General features: G+C 39.0%; 1 protein-coding gene across 3 annotated transcripts in view; it reads left to right on the top strand.

The window, feature by feature from the left end:
• swm (Zinc finger protein swm) overlaps window positions 1-22,420 on the top strand; it is a 99,439-nt gene that overhangs the window by 47,950 nt on the left and 29,069 nt on the right. For 2 of the 3 annotated variants that reach the window (XM_068391024.1, XM_068391023.1), the window contains exons 8-11: window positions 1-197; window positions 5,515-5,706; window positions 13,474-13,731; window positions 16,158-16,400. In XM_068391024.1, the coding sequence (XP_068247125.1) occupies window positions 1-197; window positions 5,515-5,706; window positions 13,474-13,731; window positions 16,158-16,400 (890 nt within the window). The remainder of the gene's footprint in view (window positions 198-5,514; window positions 5,707-13,473; window positions 13,732-16,157; window positions 16,401-22,420) is intronic. The other variant, XM_068391025.1, reaches the window with a different exon arrangement.

Genomic DNA, 22,420 nt, shown 5'->3' with positions numbered 1-22,420 from the left:
GTGAATATACTCCTCGTGATCCCAGTTTATGGGGTGGTCAAGCAAGCATTGCAGGTGGGCCCTACTACACTGGAGGTGGACAAGGGAGAGGTGCCGGCTCCGTAGGTTTAAGATTCAGTGCCCCGCCGCCTCCTTTACCCACTGGATCGGCCAGAGAATTAATTAGTGTTCCAGTTAATAACGGAAGTCTTATAGAGGTATGGACCATAAAACATCTTATTAATAAGTTGCATTAAATATCTTTAATTCTCAGTGGCTAGAATCTCCTATATAATAAAGAGCAAGTGTTTGGCTATATATATAAATATTTATGTATCTATTTCTTTCTGGTCATGCTCAGCTCTCCCCATCCCTATGGTAGGGGAAAGAGAGAGTAGTCATACCATGGTGAAAGAGGGGTGTGTGTGCATTTGTCGAGATGTTTAGCCGTCATTTTCAATGTGTCGTGTACACTAATTTTAATCAAGAACTTGTGTGTCTGGAGGTAGATCGACATGCTGAATGGCCCTCGCTCTTTTTCTTGTGAAGCATTTTTGAGTGTGTGCGGTTGCATTTGTTTGTATGCTGTAGACCATTGGTTCTTAACCTTGTCGGAGGTACTGAACCCCGCAAGTGTCATATGTACACTCATCGAACCCTTCATAGTTGGAAATATATATATATATATATATATATATATATTATATATTTATATATATATATATATATATATAAAAGATATAGGTAAATTAAATAAATAGAAAAAAAAGAAGGTTACACCTAAATATATCAGCATATATTTCAAATTCAAGACATAGGTATATATTGTATTAATGCACAATATGAACCATGCATCATTTGCACACAGAATCACTGTGTTCAAGGAACAAAATCAACAAATGAACCTCACACAAAAACATAATGAATCCTTATTGCAAATCAATCTTACATTTGCTGATGCCTCCGCCGAACCCCTGAGACTGCCTCACCGAACCCCTGGGGCTCGATCGAACACAGGTTAAGAACCACTGCTGTAGACTTTGCCATGGGTCATGTTTGTTTGTATTTTTTGACATTGTGTGCTCTAGTTCTGAAGCTAAGTACCAGAGTAGTTTAGTACAATATTTACAGATACTGAACATACGATATACAGTGAACCCTCGTTTATCGCGGTAGATAGGTTCCAGACGCGGGCGCGATAGGTGAAAATCCGCGAAGTAGTGACAGCATATTTACCTATTTATTTAACATGTATATTCGGACTTTTAAAACCTTCCCTTGTACGTAGTACTGTTAACAAACCACCCTTTAATGTACAGAACACTTAATGCATGTACTACAGCACCCTAAACTAAAACAGGCACAAATATTAAAGGCGATTTTATATCATGTGTTTCCTAAACACCTAAAAAGCACGATAAAAAATGGCAACCAATGTTTTGTTTACGTTCATCTCTGATCATAATGAAGAAACAAACTCATTTAGTGTACACATATATGTACGTATAGGTTAGTTTTTGCATCGATTATATTGATTATACAGTACTGTATGTTGATTTTTTTATTACCAATGTTTTAGTTTACGTATTTTTCTTAGGACTTCCAAATGAAATCTTTTTCTTTATGACGCCGCCTGAAACGACGGCGTGTACGCTCAGTAAACAACCACGCTCAGAACAAAGAAGGCATTTAACGCGCATGATGATAGTGATAAATAATGATACAGTACATACAGTATTTACAGTAAAAGCATTTACAAAATATGTTACCTTACAAATATAAATTATACAGTACTTGTACGTAGCAAAGCAGGAAAACAATTTGAGAGAGAGAGAGAGAGAGAGAGAGAGAGAGAGAGAGAGAGAGAGAGAGAGAGAGAGAGAGAGAGAGAGAGAGAGAGAGAGATTGTTTTACGTACGTAAATGTAAATTTTAAACAAAAAAAATATGATAGGTTACAACATGTAGACTTTTAAAACCTTCCCTTTAACTTAATGCATACAGTACGTACATTACTAAACTATAAAACAGGTTAAAGTAAAAAATAAAGATTGTTACTGTACTCACCACGAAAGAAGTTCAAGAAAAACTTGAATGACGATGGCGATGAATTTGCTGCACAGTAGAAATGATGATGATGAAGCTGATGATGTCTTCTACTGTGCAGTCAATGATAGTATTTTACGTCTCTTCAGACGGAGGTGTCTTTTCCTGGGACACCTCTTCAACTTCTTCAATTTCTTCCGAAGGCGTACTAGCAGGAGGAACTGGCTCTTTTTTGCGAGGCTGAAAAAACATTGTGATCGGAAGTTGTTGCCGCTGCTTCTTTTTTCGATCCAAGAGCATCCTGTAGGGAGTCGTGATGTCATTAACCTTGTTGCAGAATTGCATCGAGCGAACCATATCCTCGTCCCACTCTTGTAACATTTCTTTCGCCTCCTTCATATGGTTGCAGAACTTGGCAAGCCGTTCTAATGTTAAGCCCGTTTCTTCGACATTTTCTTGGGTCTCTTCCTGGGTACCCTCACTCTCTTCCTCACTTGCCGATTTCGTCAGGTCTTCGAGGTCTGCGTCAGTTAGGGGCTGGGAATGGCAGTCCAACAACTCGTCGACGTCTTCAGTCGTCATGTCGCCAAACCCGTCACCCCCAATTATGGCAGCCAACTGCACAGATTTCCGTATTGCAGAGTGTTGGATTTCCGACGGAGTAAATCCCTTGTCGTCGTAAACAATATCGGGCCACAGCTTCTTCCAGCTCGCATTTACGGTTGCAGGTTTCATCTCTTGAAGTGCCTTTTGAATATTCTGCAGGCACGTGGCTATGGTGTACTGCCGCCAGTACGCCTTCAAGTTGAAGTCTTCATCCTCGTCATCTTGGGCAGCATCCACACACGCAACGAGGTCCGCCAAGGTATTCTTCGTGTAGAGGGCCTTGAACGCCCTGATAACCCCCTGGTCCATTGGTTGAATTAATGACGTGGTGTTGGGTGGCAGGAACTCAACCTGAACGCCCTCACGCGACAGGTCAGTTGCGTGTCCACCAGCGTTATCCATAAGGAGAAGGATCTTGAATGGCAAGCCCTTCTCTAAGAGATATTCATGGACTTGCGGGACGAAACACTGGTGGAACCAGTTGGAGGTCAGCATCTTCGTAATCCATGCTTTTTGATTATGCATCCAGTACACGGGAAGGAGATTCTTATTTTTATTTTTCAAAGCGCGAGGATTTTTCGACTTATAAATAAGCCCCGGCTTTAACAAAAATCCAGCAGCATTGCCACACATCACGAGGGTAACGCGATCCTTGAATGCCTTAAAGCCAGAGGCTTTGGCTTCCTCTTTGAACAGGAAAGTTCGCGACGGCATTCTCTTCCAAAACAAGCCGGTTTCATCCATATTAAAGACTTGTTCCGGCTTGTATCCACCTTCAGCGATAATGTTCTTGAAAGTCTGGTTCACGTAAGTTTCAGCAGCGGCAGTGTCAGCGGAAGCAGACTCCCCATGCAGGGAAACGCTTTTCAGGGCGAAGCGTTTCTGAAACTTCGCGAACCATCCTTTGCTTGCGGAAAAACGTTTCTGAGGCTGGGAATCAGTGGATGTCCCTGGTTGAGGATCATCTGCATCATCATCATCTTCAGCATGGTTGCCGTCGTCCTCTTTAGGTTCCTTTGCAGCAAAATTCTCATATAAGCTCAAAGCCTTTGTTTGGATGGTGTTCGTATCCAACGCTATGTTCTTCTTCCGGCAGTCGGCAATCCACACAGCTAAAGCACCTTCCATGCGTACGATCGTTTTATTACGCGTTGTAACGACTCGCTTCGCTGATCTGCTAAAGGTGATTGCAGCAGTCTTTCTAATGTTCGCCTCGTCCTTCTTGATGTAGCGAACGGTGGATTCGTTGATGCCAAAATGGCGGCCGGCGGCCGCGTAACTTCTACCATCTTTTAACATGTCGAGAAGCGTAACCTTCTCAGCTATCGTCATTATCCTTCGGTGGCGTTTAGGCTCACTACCAGCCTTACTAGAAGCAGAACGCTTGGGAGGCATTGTAACAGAAAGTTCAACAAAAAGTTCAACTTAAAACAGTCGCACACAGCACAGATTAAACTTCACAAAGTTAAGAACGTCTACTCAGCAATACGCGGAAAGAGAAAGTGAACGATGCAGCCCCGCGAGAACTTTGATGCTGCGGGTAGAAGATGCGGGCAAAACACCAATCACAGGCTAGATAACAAAACTTGAGTTTTGATTCGTCATCTATCAGCGCTTGAACCAATCACAACCCGTCTTAGTACTATGGCGCGTTGGTTACTCATAGAAGATGCCCCCGCGCATACTGAACGTACGTAGATTAAGTACAATACCGTAATAATAATAAATAATGATAATAATACTGTACAGTAATAATAATAATAATAATAATGATTAATAATAATAACAATAATAATTTTATTAACAACAACAACAATAATAATAATAATAACAATAATAATAAAAATTTACGTACGCTATTTTACGCCTCTCTCTCTCTCTCTCTCTCTCTCTCTCTCTCTCTCTCTCTCTCTCTCTCTCTCTCTCTCTCTCTCTCTCTCTCTCTCGTACGCTTACAGTATTCGAAATGTGATTTTTGCAACAAAGAATATTATTGGATGCAGTACTGTACTACGTACGTATACATACAAAAGATTCATGGAAAAGAAGCACATCCATTACAGTACACACCATTCTAATATGGTATGACTGCATCTGATTTGCGTTTCATGTTCGATTTAATTTTACTACGTACTGAATTATCGTATGATCACATTCTCTTTTCGTGTTTTATTTCTTTCTGTGCTGAATTATATATCATATGTAATGCAATGAACAATCAGTAAGAGCAGATATTACTAATTACAGTATTAATGGAATTACAGGTAACAAAATATCGTATTTGGTTATCTTCAGATTTCGCGGTATTTTCGAATTTTCCGGAAAATCCGCGATATGTATATATATATGGGTTATGGGAAAACCCCGCGAAGTGGTGAATCCGCGATTGTCGAACCGCGAAGTAGCGAGGGTTCACTGTATTAGTTTCAAATTATGTACTTTACACTTTACAACATTTTTAATGTAACTGAACAATTAATTTGATAATTAAGTAGGTGTATATATTTCCTGTATTTGAGTATATACTCCATGAACTACTAAAACAGAAAAATTGTGCTGAATTAGGAAATACAGTAGTCAAAATTATCAACTGGAGTTGGAGGCATAAATTTGATTACTATTTTTATTATTACTAGCTAAGCTACAACCCTAATTGGAATAGCAGGTTGCTATAAGTCCAAGGGCTCCAATAAGGAAAAATAGCCCAGTTTGGAAAGGAAATAAAGAAATTAATTAACTATATGAAAAGCAATGAGTAATGAATATAAAATACCTTGAGATTAGTAACATTAAAATAGATCTGTCATATATAAACTATGTAGAGAAATTCATGTTAGCCTGTTCACATTAAAAGAATTAAGAGCAATAATTTTCTTTCCAACAGACAAGTGTTCGCCCTTCCTTGGCCAAGAGACTGGGGCCTGCTGTACCTTCATCGCACATGCCATCATCAATGTCGGCGCGACCTGAAATTGACAATTGCACTTTAGAGTTGAGGAAGATTCCCACCGGACTGAACACGATCACTCATCTGAACGATCACTTCGCTAAATTTGGGACAATTGTTAATATTCAGGTAAGAGTTGAAAGATTTTTTTGTACGTAGAATTAGGGTTTAAGATTTTTTCGTAGCCTTTGTATGATCTGTATGAAGTTTTATTAGGGTTTAAGATTTATTGTAGCTTTTATATGATCTTTATGGAGTTTTATTTACTTGTTAGGTTGTTAGTGAATATTCGAAAGGCATTTTTTTAGCTTTTATCTCATCTGTACGGACATTTATTTATTAGTTGCAATACTGATGAATATGTCATGTAAGATCTTTAATGGTAATGTAAGGGATTTTGACGAAGGAAAAATCTATTTCTGGGCAAGGAACCTGTGTCGCCCAGTGAAATGCCCCTTATAGCACCATTTCTAAGGTATAAATATTGCTAAGTATACCAGAGAAAAAAGGAATGCATGGAATGCTAGGAATTAACCAAGCTCGCTCACTCAATGAGTGTCGGTATAGTAACTGGGGCGTGATAGAACCACAACCATAGGTCCCTCTCCAGTTAGACCCCTCCCTCATCAACATCCCCTACAACGACTATCCTCCCTTCACCCCTACACCTCCCCATCCCCCTACCTGCGTTCCTCCATAGCATCAGCGAAGGTTCAGACATGTTTTTCATTGCTCTACATTTGGAGATATAAACACAAATCCAACAGAAAATAACAAAGATAAGATAAAGAAATACTGTCATGAAACAATTTTAAACCATTTAATAAAGTTAACAAAACGACATTTGTAATAACCTGATATCTATTTCAGATGAAATCCGACCATTTATTGACTTATGTAACTGGAAATCATAGGCATTGGATTCAGGTTAGGCCTACCCTAGGACAAAATTTAATAAAATTTGACTTGCAAACAGCTTCTTGCAACCAATCAAGTCTGTAAGCCGAGGGCCTCCTGTATTCATTGGTTTAATTTTAATTATATTTTTTGATAGATAAGTTGATTGAATGTAGAATAATGATATAAGACGTTGATTTTTGTAAGCATTCATATCATGTTTTTTTAGTTATCTTGATCTTTGAATGTGCTAATGATCTTTACATTAATGAGTGTCAACCAGATATTTTGCTTCATTGATGTTCCATTCCTCGAACAGCATGAAGTTCCTGGTCTTGATGAAGTTATATCAAGGACAGTATTGATAAATCAAGTACTTATGGAATCTTTGTTTCTATAATGTTGAATTTAACCAGGATTTATTGTTTGGTATTGTGAATCCTCAAAAATAAGTCTTGAGCTTCATGTTTATGATATGGACTAGACAACAGTTATTCTAGTGACACCAAACTTGATGGTGCAACCACTCGAATGATATGAAATTTGGCTTACTGTATGCAGTATTTTGATAAGTAAGGAAACTTTCAGATAAGGTGACCTCCAAATGTCAACTTAGAATTTCTTAGGTTTGGCTTATGATCTCTCCAAACTATAAAACGGTCTGTGGTGAAGTTTAGGTTCAGTCATATACCAACACTCCATTAAATAACTTAAATGTATTACCATTATTAAGGTACAGTAGCTTTCTTTTCTTACTTTGTTCCTATACAAATACAGACCTTTATTCCTTAATATATGTATGATTTCAGTAAAGCTGAAACTCTTCTTTTAAAATTTATAATGGAGTGGTGGTAGTTACTCCCAGGTGGTGTGTAAGTTCTTGCCACCCAACAGGCCACTGAACATCCATTTTAATTTTAGCCGTAGAACAGTATGGGTGTACTCTGCGTCTTACAAAATTTGGCTACATTAATTTGTGCTGCTTTCTCTTTTCAACGTGTGATGTTTGTGTGACTGCAATGAAAACTTTACCTGCAGACATGCAGGTCTGCAGTAATAACTCTGGCCGCAGTTTCGGCAGATTTATGAATAGGAAAGATGTGGATCTCCATTGCTTGCGCCCTCTTTGCAGGGGTCATAACTGTTTATAGTAATCCCCATGTGACAAGTGCAGGCCGTAGAATCGTTTTGTAGTAGTCAGAGTAATGGAGGAGGAGGAAGAAGTCTAGGAGAGACTTTGTAGAAGGAATGAGACCCCTTTTCAAGCTCAAGGCTGGCTTTAGATGAGGTAGGAGTATCATCTTTGTCCAGTGAAGGTAATATTCTCCTACCACCTCCTCAAAGTTTTCCTGCCCTTATGCCGACTGACAATGATGTTAGCAAGGACGTCTACCTGAAGTTGTGGATATCCCTTGGCATTGATGGCAATCTGTCCGCTGAGAAGCTGTTGAAGGTGTTAGCTGGTGCTAGCACTAGGACACAACACTAGAAGACACCTGCTGACAGGATGCCTCATTTCAGATTTTCTTGATCATACACCTTTAGATAGCACTTTCCAGTTCCGTTCTAGGTCTGGGGTGGGAGTATAGAAGAAGAAGGATGATCCTGTAAGACCTCTCCCTTGTGAGAGAATCTATGGATTGACTTTGAGGAGGCAACCTTGTTCCCTATCAAGGGTAGAATGATTTTTATTGACTGACTTCGGCACCCTGTTAGGATCAAAGCTTGCCCTTGGCTTGAGCTGCCTTAGTTGGGATATGCTTACCCTACTCAAGATATCGTTAATTCCTAGATCTCTGGTCTGAGGAATTTGTTACATTTGAGTCAGGCGAACAAAATCTTGCCCCCCTCCCTCTTGTCGGCATAGTTCTTCCTGAAGATACTGACTCTTCTCCTTAATATACTGACTCTTCTCTTATTCTGATTGGCACAACAGTGATAATTTTGATGCCAAGGATCCCAGTGGTTATGTTTAAGAGTGAGGGCATGATGTTCTCTGTAACTGAGACTGTTGCCATGGAAACTACTTGAGTAGATGGACCCTGGGCTACGTCATAGATCAACCTTTGATCAATAACTGTCGCTTACTTCGCTATTTATCAGGACTTGGCAAACCCTGAGAAGTAGCAATTCTCAGGCTTGATCCCGTTGATAGCCAAGGCTGTCACCTTATATGTGTATCAGAAGGCTATTCAGTGCAAGAACTGAGTTCTAAAGATGAGTAAAGAGGTAGCTTCCCACTTCATGAAGTACGTAGGACAACAGGAGGCCTTTGCGATATCCTACTCACTGGTATTGGAGAATACAGCCCTATTCTCACAGCAAGATGTCGATGCAACTGTGGAGAAGTGGAGGAAGATGATTCAAGATTCCCTTATCCATCGAATGGTTACGTTTAAAGGGCCTGTTTAAGATAGAGGTTGTGATGTAATTCTAGGATTGGAGGAAAGAATGTCAAGCCCTTTTACTCTTTTCATTCCCCTCTTATGGAATGCAGCGGCCATACCTTTATCTACTGAGTTGGATGGTTGATGCAAGTAAGCCTCCCAATCAACCATCTTTGTTTGTATAATTTTGTGTAGAGGTATCGCCCCCATCCTCCTCGACAATCTACCAATTTTTGTGGCAGAAATTATCACTGGGACATCTTTTCCAAGGTTGCTTGGAAGTTGTTTGGAGTCATCACGTGAGCTCCTTTTACAGGTCCAAGTGCTTTGATGTCACAGGATTTTAAAAGTCAGTTTGGCTCTAAAAACTTCTTCCCTCCTAAGGATAAGATTTCTATTAAAAAATGGTTTGTATTTGTGTAGGAAGAATAATTTGTATGTTATCTAACTATACAAACTGAAGTCCTTCAAGTTACACATCCTGCCTCAACTGCCCCATAAGTCCTAGGTTAAGTTCAAAGTGGCTGCTCGATGGTCTTTCCTCCTGGCAGTAACTACCATCACCGTGTATAAATTTTAACACCCGAGTTCTAGCTTCGTTGAAATCACACTCCTATTAAAGATCTCAGGTTTTTATAGTTAGGAAAAATACAAATTGAAAGGTCCTCAGTTTACAAATATTTGACTTATAACCATTCAAAGATACAAATACAAATCTAACTGAAATCATAAATATCAGATATTGTTTCAAAAGTTCATGAGAAAGCGACACCAAAAGACCGCATACACACCCGTAAGGGAGCGTCAACAAAGCGGCTGAGAGAAAACCCAACAAGGTTATTGAATGAACACATGTCGCTACCTAGAAATCCCAAACAGACAAATACAAATATAATACTCAATTTGGGAGCAGGGATCTCCAAAACGCCTGACATCTTCAAAGCACAAAGTAACACAGAGCTACGAAAAACACGTCCGAACGTTCACGGGCGCTAACAAGGAATAATGGGAGAAGATTAGGTGGTGGTGGTTGTGGTTGTGGGGGGGGAGGGTAGTAGCTGTAGTGAATGACACCTCGTAGTAACAAGGGATTTTGAGGAGGGAGAAGTCTAATTGGAAAGGGATCTCTGGTAGTGGTATCACTCGCCCCAGTTTGAATACCTTGGTGAGCAAGCTGGATATATTCCTAGCATTCCATGCAACTTTTTTCTCTGGTATATTTAGCAGTATTTATACCTTTGAAATGGTGCTTTAAGGAGCATTTCACGGAGCGACACAGGTTCCTCGCCCAGAAATAGATTTTTGCTTCGTCAAAATCCCTTATTTAATGCAGTAAGCAAGACAATATTTGCAATATGAAATAGGACTATTTGTTGGCCATGGCAGCCAAAAATCATAGGCGTGTGAGGTAGGTGAAGCCTACTCTAGGTCAAAATTTAACATAATTCAATTGCAAACAGCTTCTTGGAACTTAAGTTTATAATTTGAGGACTTTCTGTGCTTTAAAGATTTGAGATTTTTTACCTGTAAATTATTCGATCATTTGAATTTTTTAATATATGTTTCGGTGAGGCATATGTTAATGTAAATACTGTATGTAAAATTTTGTTGACGTAGGTGAAGTTTACCATTTGTATAGTGTTAAGTATGCAATATTATATACTGTATAAAGGTTCGAACACAAGAACGCGTGTTGACTATTACGGTGCTAAGTTAGGAATGATGGGAGAAGCATGGGTAGTGGTAGTGGTGGTGGGGGGGGGGGGGGGGGGGAGCAGTAGCCGTTGTAGCAGGCAGCAGTCGGATGTAGAACGGCACCTCGTAGTAATGGGATGTTGAGGAAGGAGAAGACTAATTGGTAAGGGACCTCTGATAGTGGTTTTATCACGCCCCAGTTACTATACCGACGCTCTATAAGGGTGAGCGAGCTGGGTATATTCCTGGCATTCCATGCAGCTTTTTTCTCTGGTATATTTAGCAGTATTTATACCTTACAAATGGGCGACACAGGTCCCTCGCCTAGAAATAGATTTTTCCTTCGTCAAAATCCCTTTTCTAATAATAAATGATTGAGGTTAATATATTTTTTAAAGGAAATGAGATTTAGATATACAGTACATTTCATAAAATAACATCTTTTGTATAGTTTAGGAATTATTCATAAGCTTTTAGAATGTTGATATAAATAGATTGGAGTAGCAAAGTTTAAAGTGGGCACGGACCTCTTTGAAGAGAATAGAAGAACCAACCTGTTAGCAAAATGACAGCATTGGGCAGAAAAAGCAAACAACCACAACCACTGCCCATGATTCAGTGTGATCAATACCCTCGATTATTCAGGGCACAAATTGGTCTTATGAGCCATAAGAAGGCTCGTCACCCTAACAATAATTATCCTGCTATGACCCTCTCCTCTATTCAACCTTCTATTGGGACTGAAAACTATGATACCTCTCCTCTATTCAACCTTCTATTGGGACTGAAACCTATGATACCTCTCCTCTATTCAACCTTCTATTGGGACTGAAAACTATGATACCTCCCCTCTATTCAACCTTCTATTGGGACTGAAAATTATGATACCTCCCCTCTATTCAACCTTCTATTGGGACTGAAAACTACCTCTCCTCTATTCAACCTTCTATTGGGACTGAAACCTATGATACCTCTCCTCTATTCAACCTTCTATTGGGACTGAAAACTATGATACCTCTCCTCTATTCAACCTTCTATTGGGACTGAAAATTATGATACCTCCTCTATTCAACCTTCTATTGGGACTGAAACCTATGATACCTCTCCTCTATTCAACCTTCTATTGAGACTGAAAATTATGATACCTCCCCTCTATTCAACCTTCTATTGGGACTGAAACCTATGATACCTCTCTTCTATTCAACCTTCTATTGAGACTGAAAACTATGATACCTCTCCTCTATTCAACCTTCTATTGGGACTGAAACCTATGATACCTCCCCTCTATTCAACCTTCTATTGGGACTGAAACCTATGATACCTCTCCTCTATTCAACCTTCTATTGGGACTGAAAACTGTGATACCTCTCCTCTATTCAACCTTCTATTGGGACTGAAACCTATGATACCTCTCCTCTATTCAACCTTCTATTGAGACTGAAAACTATGATACCTCTCCTCTATTCAACCTTCTATTGGGACTGAAACCTATGATACCTCCCCTCTATTCAACCTTCTATTGAGACTGAAACCTATGATACCTCTCCTCTATTCAACCTTCTATTGGGACTGAAAACTATGATACCTCTCCTCTATTCAACCTTCTATTGGGACTGAAAACTGTGATACCTCTCCTCTATTCAACCTTCTATTGGGACTGAAAACTATGATACCTCCCCTCTATTCAACCTTCTATTGGGACTGAAAACTGTGATACCTCTCCTCTATTCAACCTTCTATTGGGACTGAAAACTGTGATACCTCTCCTCTATTCAACCTTCTATTGGGACTGAAACCTATGATACCTGTCCTCTATTCAACCTTCTATTGGGACTGAAAACTATGATACCTCCCCTCTATTCAACCCTTCTATTGGGACTGAAAACTGTGATACCTCTCCTCTATTCAACCTTCTATTGGGACTGAAAACTGTGATACCTCTCCTCTATTCAACCTTCTATTGGGACTGAAAACTGTGATACCTCTCCTCTATTCAACCTTCTATTGGGACTGAAAACTGTGATACCTCTCCTCTATTCAACCTTCTATTGGGACTGAAAACTGTGATACCTCTCCTCTATTCAACCTTCTATTGGGACTGAAAACTGTGATACCTCTCCTCTATTCAACCTTCTATTGGGACTGAAACCTATGATACCTGTCCTCTATTCAACCTTCTATTGGGACTGAAAACTATGATACCTCCCCTCTATTCAACCCTTCTATTGGGACTGAAAACTGTGATACCTCTCCTCTATTCAACCTTCTATTGGGACTGAAACCTATGATACCTGTCCTCTATTCAACCTTCTATTGGGACTGAAACCTATGATACCTGTCCTCTATTCAACCTTCTATTGGGACTGAAAACTATGATACCTCCCCTCTATTCAACCCTTCTATTGGGACTGAAAACTGTGATACCTCTCCTCTATTCAACCTTCTATTGGGACTGAAAACTGTGATACCTCTCCTCTATTCAACCTTCTATTGGGACTGAAAACTGTGATACCTCTCCTCTATTCAACCTTCTATTGGGACTGAAAACTGTGATACCTCTCCTCTATTCAACCTTCTATTGGGACTGAAAACTGTGATACCTCTCCTCTATTCAACCTTCTATTGGGACTGAAACCTATGATACCTCTCCTCTATTCAACCTTCTATTGGGACTGAAAACTATGATACCTCCCCTCTATTCAACCCTTCTATTGGGACTGAAAACTGTGATACCTCTCCTCTATTCAACCTTCTATTGGGACTGAAAACTGTGATACCTCTCCTCTATTCAACCTTCTATTGGGACTGAAACCTATGATACCTGTCCTCTATTCAACCTTATATTGGGACTGAAAACTATGATATTCGGATACGAGTACATGCGACGATGAAATAAATAGATTGTTTTCCATTACAGGTTCACTATGAAAATGACCCAGAATCGGCCTTGGTTACGTTCACAAGTCATTCTGAAGCGAACGCTGCGTACAGAAGTACCGAGGCAGTTCTCAATAACAGATTCATCAGGCTTTATTGGCACAACGTGCAGAGCAAAGGCGATCGCTCGGGATCGTACTCCACGTACACGGGCAGACCGTCTCACGACAAAATGACCATTCGTCATCCTAATAAGACATTGAACAATATTGTGGATACTGAAGATAAGAGTGAGAAGGTAATGTATTGATTTCATAATTTTTATATTTTAATTTGTTGATTTTTGTTTTATATTCTGTATATATGTAAACATCGTTCTGCTTTGAAATAGGACATGCCCGGCTTTACTTTTGATGTGATTTAAATGGCATATGATTTTTTAATTGTATTATGTTTGCATGCGGTTGTTTTTTTCACGGATGGCGTTTATGTGTAACTGGGGCATGCACATAACCTTCACGCATTGGCTGTCCATTTAGAATAGCTCAGAAGAATACATTATTCTTGAATTGGATTTAGTAGAATGCAAAATCTTTCTGGCAGCTGAGTTACGATGGTTTGTTCAATGCGTATATTTTCCTCATTATTTGGTTTTCTTGAAGGTTTCTTCGTTTCAGTATATCCATTTTCTGTTCCTTCCTTAACCTTTCGTCTTGGTATTTAGATTGGACTCTTTTATGTTTTTTTTACATTAGAGGTATGCATCTTCCGTCATGGCTTTTGGTTAGTGCATTTTAGGTTGCTCTGTTATTATCATTACTATTATTACTATTATCATTATTATGAACCTAATTTATTATTATTTTCTTCTTGCATAAACTTTTTCTTTAATGATTGTATTTGTTTTACCATTACTGTGCCATTTATTTCCTCATAGTGAACCTTGTGACCATATTAAACAGGCTGTACTGTGTCTTCCAAAATGTAGTTTTAACTCAAACCTATTCTGTTTATTGGAAGAAGCTAAAATATACCTGTGTATTATGGTCATATGTATTATGGTTATTTTAACCTGCTTCTGGTGAAAGTAATTAGAATGAAATGTAAGTGAATGTTAATGAGTTTTGTAGAAGTAGCGTCAGACATTGACTGCTTTATATCCTTTGGAATTTAATGATGGCCTTCCATATACTAGTAATGTAAAGGAAAGCTTTCTTCTACTTAGGATATCTTTTATTCTATACAAGTATTTTTATTCTGGAAGTAGGAGTTCCTTTGGTAAAAGTTTTACATATCAGATTTCTTTAGTTAGGAAAAGCTTATAATGATTAATGTAATTTGTGTTTTGAAAAGTTTAATACATACATACATATACCAAGGCACTTCCCCCAATTTTGGGGGGTAGCCGACATCAACAAAAGAAACAAAACAAAAAAGGGGACCTCTACTCTCTACGTTCCTCCAGCCTAACAAGGGACTTAACCGAGTTCAGCTGGTACTGCTAGGGTGCCACAGCCCACCCTCCCACATTATCCACCACAGATGAAGCTTCATAATGCTGAATCCCCTACTGCTGCTACCTCCGCGGTCATCTAAGGCATCGGAGGCAGCAGCAGGGCCTACCGGAACTGCGTCACAATCGCTTTCCATTCATTCCTATTTCTAGCACGCTCTCTTGCCTCTCTCACATCTATCCTCCTATCACCCAGAGCTTTCTTCACTCCATCCATCCACCCAAACCTTGGCCTTCCTCTTGTACTTCTCCCATCAACTCTTGCATTCATCACCTTCTTTAGCAGACAGCCATTTTCCATTCTCTCAACATGGCCAAACCACCTCAACACATTCATATCCACTCTAGCTGCTAACTCATTTCTTACACCCGTTCTCACTCGCACCACTTCGTTCCTAACCCTATCTACTCGAGATACACGAGCCATACTCCTTAGACACTTCATCTCAAACACATTCAATTTCTGTCTCTCCGTCACTTTCATTCCCCACAACTCCGATCCATACATGAATGTAAAAAGAGTTCTATATGAGAAAGTGATTGTACCAACTGAAAATTTTAATGATTAATGAAATTTGTCATACAAAAATTATATAATGATTAATGTACTTTGGTTTGTGCTGGGATTTGGGAGGCCACTCATCAGCACTGTGGGAGCTGCAGTGGCACCACTACCTCCCAGGTGGGGGGATGCCAAGTGTAGATAAAGTTTGTGAAGTGTTACCTTGTAATTTTTTTCTCAAGCATGTGAACTTGAATATTGAATGAAATGGCTTTTAGTTAAGGATTATGACCATCAATTTTTAAAACATAACGGTGTAGTGAGATGAACATCGGCTTTTATTTTCTTTTATGTAGATCTGTTAAAAGGCAAGTAGATTCTTAAAGTTTTTGAATTTTTTTTTGTCTTTGATGTGGTTGTATCTGCTTTTTTAATGGTTCAGCATTTCCGTAAATTGCAATGCATCGAAAATGTTTGCAATCAAACATGTACTCTATTTCAGTGAATGCACTTTCAATATTTTATTGGACTCACGACTTATACAATATTTCGTTGTCAAAAAAACGGGCAATGGATGCTTGCTAATCCTAAACATTTCAGTATGTGGATACAATATGGGGATAAGGGTACTAGCCCGCTCTTAAGCTTATGTCATTCCTACACGTGACATGGGACAGGGGTGTTAGTTAACCCTTGATTCTACTTCTAGGTCATATTATCTGGTGGAAGTCTAGTCAAAACTGTCTACAATACTCATGCCATCCATTCAGCTGTTGCTTCAGCCAATGCAAGCACAGTCTCCACGACAGGAAAATCTGTCGCCTCTAGTGCTCAAGTCACGTCGGTCTCTTCAGCTCTGGCCGCGAACCAGAGCCCGTCGCTGTCAGCGGCTGACACCAAGAAGCAGGAAATCGATGCTATTCTCAAGCAGAGGGAACTCCTGGCTGCTGAGGTAAGAACGCTTGTGTAGAATAAGTGACGATCTCGGAAATACTGAAGGGTATGGTTACAGTTCATAATAATGATATGGTAATAATGATAATGATCGTAGCTTAGGTAATGATGGTGGTATAGATTTATATTATTTCAGCCTTAACCAATCTTTCTGTTCAAAATGTGGTGCTCTGTGTGAGATGGAATTTAACAGCGGCAATTCATCTCCCCCCAGAATTTAATTTTCAAAACATTTTTTCTAAAACTTTTAAGGTGTTTTTCCCAAAGAAATAGAATAAGGTTCTTGAAATGCCTTGAAAGATCCATTTATCTAATGAGCCCTTGTTTTGAGATTTTCAGGAATGTCTTTGTTTCACTAACTTGAAATCCTTATGATGATCTGATTTGTCAGTTAATCTAACCAAGTGGAAATAGATTTCATGCTTATATATTCTGCTATTTTCAGTGATTTATTTCCATGAAATCAAAAGGATTCTTTCAGTGCAAGCCTATTACTTTTACTTAGCCTTTTATATATCCGTGTGCGAAACCTCATATATTCTTAACTCAAAAGATGGTGATCAGCTGTCCTCATGAGGTGGTACATAAGTGGTGCTTAGATGTGGCTCCTTCAGGTCTTGGATAGCAACAAGATTGGCTATTATGTGTATCATCAGAAACCAGAGAAATTTTAGGAGGAGGGTTAACTGATGTGAAAGTAATAGTTTAAATTGTAACTTACATTATTTTAAAAAGTTTTATTTTTTTCCACATAAAAACTAGTTACTTTTACATAGACAATAAAAGTAAGTTTGTTGCTGTTATATGAGAAAGACTTACTGAAGATGAAATGAGGGGCTATATTTAGATATGTACAAATTCTTAAAGTCTGTGGAAACTTAAGTGGGATCATGAAAGGTTGGGAATCTTTATAGTGAATCATTGAAATGTATTTTATAGAAAATGCAGAAATCTGAGTCACACATTTAATTACCAATGAGGAACAGATTCAAAAGTAAACAACTGGAAAAAATTTTGTGAACAACGATTGAAATTCAAATCCCTTTGCATTCATGTCTTCCCAGACAGTACCATCCTGTTCATAATACTAGATGTGCAGTTAATTCTAACAGTCATGCCTTCTCCATCATAAGGTTCAATACTACACAGTATTCTTAAAGTTTTATTCCAGCTGTGACCAGGTTGTGGAATGATCATCCTAATCCTGGTAGTTAAATTGGTGGAAGTTCTGAAGTTCAAACTTGCAGTGAATGTTTTCTGTTGAACTGCCTGGAATGTCTGTTTATAATTTTTGTGAGATATATTTTAATGTTGTTACTGTTCTTAAAATATGTTATCTTGATTGTTCATTACCTCTCTTGCAGCTTGTTTATTTCCTTATTTCCTTTCCTCATTGGCTATTTTTCCCTGTTGGAACCCTTGGGCTTATAGCATCTTCCTTTTTCAACTAGGGTTGTAGCTTGGCTAGTAATGATGATGATAATAATGTGTTGATGGATCTTTGAAGGATGTATTCTAGTTAAGTTTTGTAATGACTTTGAACCAATTAGCTAAATGCACTTGAAATGATTATCGACTAAACAGACAACCCTGGTATCAGTGAAACTCGCTGCAACATATTCTGGATGCAACATAATCTGCATTCATGATTAACTAGTGCAATTGTTTAGAAATTGTAAGTAAAGAGTACCAACACTGGCAGTCCTTTAAGTGTCCAATAGCTGTTTACAAGCTTCTGATAAACTGTGGTTGCCTGAGATTAGTTCTGTTTTTCAGTATCTTTTTATGTGCGCCTGTGTTTAGAACTTTTCAGTGCAATGAATTCATTATGGCATCAGAAGAGAAGCAAAATGATAAAAACAAGTGTTTGAATCTAGATTTATTCTTACTTGAATACAAACCGTATTCCTTTAATAGGGGTATAATTTTAGCAGAGGAACATGACTGTTAAAATTTATAACGAAGTGGGTAGTTACTGGCGGATGGCGGATAAGCCCCACCAATCTGACTGGCCACTGAGTAGCTACTTTGAGTTCAACTGCTAACCAGTACACATGTAGTTCTTTGTTCTTTAGATTCACTTGGCTATTTTCATCTTTTTGCTTTCTCTTTTTCAGTGTCGTATGTGTTAGCTATGATTGGGGGCTCCACAAGAAGATTTATTGGTCTGCATAGGTAAACCTGGCTCCAATTGTGGCAGGTTTAAGTAAAATTTATGTAGATTCCCATCTTAACTTTTTGCCAGACATAAGTGTTAGTAATTGTCTTCCTGTGACGAGTGTACATTGTGGTCTCCTCTACAGTGGGAAGAAGAAAGCTAAAGGATCTCGTAACATCCAAACTCTTGCTAAAGAAGCTCTATATTTCCTTCTTCTCATCTTCCAATTCTTGACATGCTGTGCCTTTCGGTTCCTTTATGGCCAAGTCCTCTTCAGGAATTCTGAAGGTGGGAAACCCCAATTTGTGCTAGGGGCCATCTTCAGGTAATGCAAAAGTATCACTCCCCCAGTGAAGGTAACATTCCTCAACCTCCTTTCTGAAGTTTGCCGTCCGTTGTACTCTCCGACAACTTGTGTTGGGATTTGGACTTGAGGAAGTTATAGCCTTCCTTTGGTTTAAAGTGACATCTTTCTGCTATGAAGCAACTGCAGGTGTTGAGTGATGCTAGAAACTCAAGAACTTCTGTGGCTCTGGCCACCTCTTCTGCTTTCTGATCTTCTCTTTGTCCTTTCTGCCTGGTTCGACAGTTAATCAAGAGGTTGATGACATCGAATCTCAGGATGGCTCTGGTTCCTCCCAAGTGGGTACATTCCAAATGGTATCCAGACCTGCTGATATTCCTCAATGGGGTACTCAGTAAACTACCCCAGTGACTCGATCTCCTCTGTCATCCCCATCTACAGAGGCACCACAACTTCGTGGCGTCTCTGTCACTTCACTGATGGTGACAATCCAGCATCTCCAAGTGAAAAGATTTTCAAAGTCAGTGCACAGATGTCTTTCCTCTGCAGCTGTCTACTAGGGAAAGTGGGACATCATTCAAGTTCTCAGTACCCTCAAGACTGTTTCTTTCTAGCCATGGCCTGAGTGAAGCATGTAGTCGAACTGCATGGTATCTCGTATGTCACTAGTTATTCAGAGGGATGAAAGAAGGTGTCCTTCACTTTATTCTGGAGAAGACCCAGAACCCAGCTGTCCATGACTTCTGGTCTGAATCCTTCTCCATCACCTCCCTGAAAGAAGTACTTGCATCTATGTCCTGTGATGGTGCTACGGTGCTATTTGAAGAGGGATTGGAGCTTCAGACAGAATTGCCGGTGACATTCTCAGTACTGGTAGATTAAAGAAGAAGATTTTTAGAAACAATATCTCCTGGCCTCGTGTATCCTGCAACCCATTACAGAGTGGAAGTCCCATCATGAGCTCGGGCACACAAATCGTAGGTATTGGATCTACCTTAACCTTAAGGAAGAACATGTCAATGGTGCTAGTTATGAAGGCATAAGTTTGGAAAAGCTAGACAATTTTCACTGTCCACTACCTTTGAGAGCATACCCAGAGGTACCTGGATACCTTCACCCTTGATCTGGTGATAGCTGCTCCTTATGTTGTGTAGCGAACCAAGCCCCTCATGTGATAGTAGTTGCGATGAAAGTCGAGGATGAGAGGTAAGATTGTCTGGCCCTTTCCATGACATTATTTGCTGAATTGTACGCTAGATGTAAGAAAGGACAATCGAGCAACTTTTCTTTATAGTTTTGTGTAGGAGTAGCTCCCCCGTCTTCCTAAAAGAGGGAGAGGATGAACACATGTACTGTATGTAAACTCATTTTTTATAAATGATAATACATTGACACCATAACTGTCAATGAATAGAGATTTTTCCGGGACCGACTAAAATTTGCTTGCTGGGAACCTAGCCTAACAGCTATGATCTCTCAATGCCCACGTCGTTAGGAGGTTGATATGAATCATCACTTCTGTTACTTTTAAAGGTCCAAGTGCCTTGACATCTGGTGAATTAAAACAACCGGTTTACTTATAGGAACTTCCTCTGTCCTAAGGATGTCTCCTATAGTAAGGGACAATGGTTTATATTTGTGGGAACAAATTACAAATATTTTAAATCATTTGTACAGGATACAAGTACGAGTCCTTTAAGTTAAACTTCCCACCTCAACCACCCCTCAAAGTTAGGGTTCAGGTCAAAGTAACTCCCACCACCTCTATGAATTTTACCAGCCATGTTCCAACTTTGGTGAAACCATACTTTTCTTAATGGACCCAGATTTGTAGTTAGGAAAAATACAAATTTTTATTATTTGTAGTTGTCCGTAGAAATTAGAACTTAATTAGGAAGGTTGGATCTTGTGTTTATGTAGTCCGTGTGTATAATGAGTTTGTAGAAGAAAAAAGGTGAGTGATACTCACAAATGTAAGGACAAACTGAAGCTAGCACCAGTACATCGGTAGAGGTTCACAGCCCTTGCTGACTCTTGAGGTACAGTATAGCTATTCTGAGTTCCCAGTATACAATCACAGGAAAAGAAACTTTATATGCCCATTATTACGTTTTTTTTCCTATTCTGTCCACATTTTCATACTTGTGGAAAGTACCCTTGTGCTAGCTGATAGTTAGATCTCATGAACAACTTTTCCATCCTTTTAATTCATTGAAATTAAAATTGTTTATATTCAAATTTGACATACAACATTCTGAACACGCATGTGATGAAAATTATACATATGGAGGATAGCTTGTATTATTAGTTATTTTGCAACTGTTCACCTTTATGGTTTTGTCTTCGTTGCAACTGTTTACAATAGTGTGTTTCCTTCATTGTAAGTACACAGAAAATCAAAGAGAAACTGTTAGCAAGAATATTGTACCTTATAATAAAGTGTGTTTAAAGGCCACTCGTGAATGGCAGAGGCAAGGGACTGACATTGCCCTATCAAGTAAGACAATGCCCTAGAGACTGACCATATATACATATGATCAGCACCCAAGCCCGCTCTCCACCCAATCTAGGACCAAGGAGAGCCAGGCAATAGCTGCTGATGACTCAGCAGATAGACCTATAGGCTCCCCAAAACCCCTTATCCTTAGCTCAAGGATGGTAAGGTTGCAGCAATTAAAGGAACTAACAAATTTGAGCGGGACTCAAACCCCAGTCTGGAGTTCACCTGTCAGGGACGTCACTGTATCGGCCACCATAACCCTGAGACTTTATTAATTTCCTCTACATTTTCTTCTTGCATTAGTTACATTGCAGGACTGTAAAGTTCCATCAACAGGTTTTTATGTCACGTATGCATAATATTGACAAGACGACATTGATCACAAAGATAGCTGTGTTGTATCGTTGATAATGAAGAAGAGACTTATAGAAAGAAGATATTATTGTTGTCAATGAATCCAGACCTAATGATGCATTGGGCCATCGGGTGTGGAATTAGAAGTTTTTATGAAAAAATTTCTCCAGGGTTGCTAATAAAAAAGAAAGAAAAATCTCATTCATCAACTGAATATAAAGGAGCTCTCTAACCCATTGAACCTGGTCTTAATTTGTAGGATTGTGCTAAATGATTCCCCTTAATAAACTTATAATTGTTATTTGAATTATAAGAATTTTTTGCCATAGGGGAAAATACATCTCTTATGAAAAGATAGTTTGGCTGGTAACAAGTTCTATTAGGTCGTTCTGTCAAGTCTACAAAATAAAGAAAAGAAATAACCTTAATAGAGTTTTTTTCAAGATAGAAATTTTCATTAGATTTATAAAACTCCATTACTGTATTTATGATAAGTTTTTAAAAATATAGAAAATATTATTAGTGGTTATAAGGTAACGAAGCCTACGTTGCACATTTTACTTCTCACAAAGAAAATGAAAAGGTTCTTGAAAGAAATTCAGATAGACAGTGTCCATATCACAGTATAAAATATCCCCTCCTTCCCGAATGATGGCCTTAAGCAAATGCTGAGCCAAAATGAATGAGTTGGTTGTTTTAATA

This window comes from Palaemon carinicauda, chromosome 17, assembly GCF_036898095.1.
Source record: "Palaemon carinicauda isolate YSFRI2023 chromosome 17, ASM3689809v2, whole genome shotgun sequence".
Taxonomy (NCBI): domain Eukaryota; kingdom Metazoa; phylum Arthropoda; class Malacostraca; order Decapoda; family Palaemonidae; genus Palaemon; species Palaemon carinicauda.
This window is presented reverse-complemented; position numbering and strand designations above follow the sequence as displayed.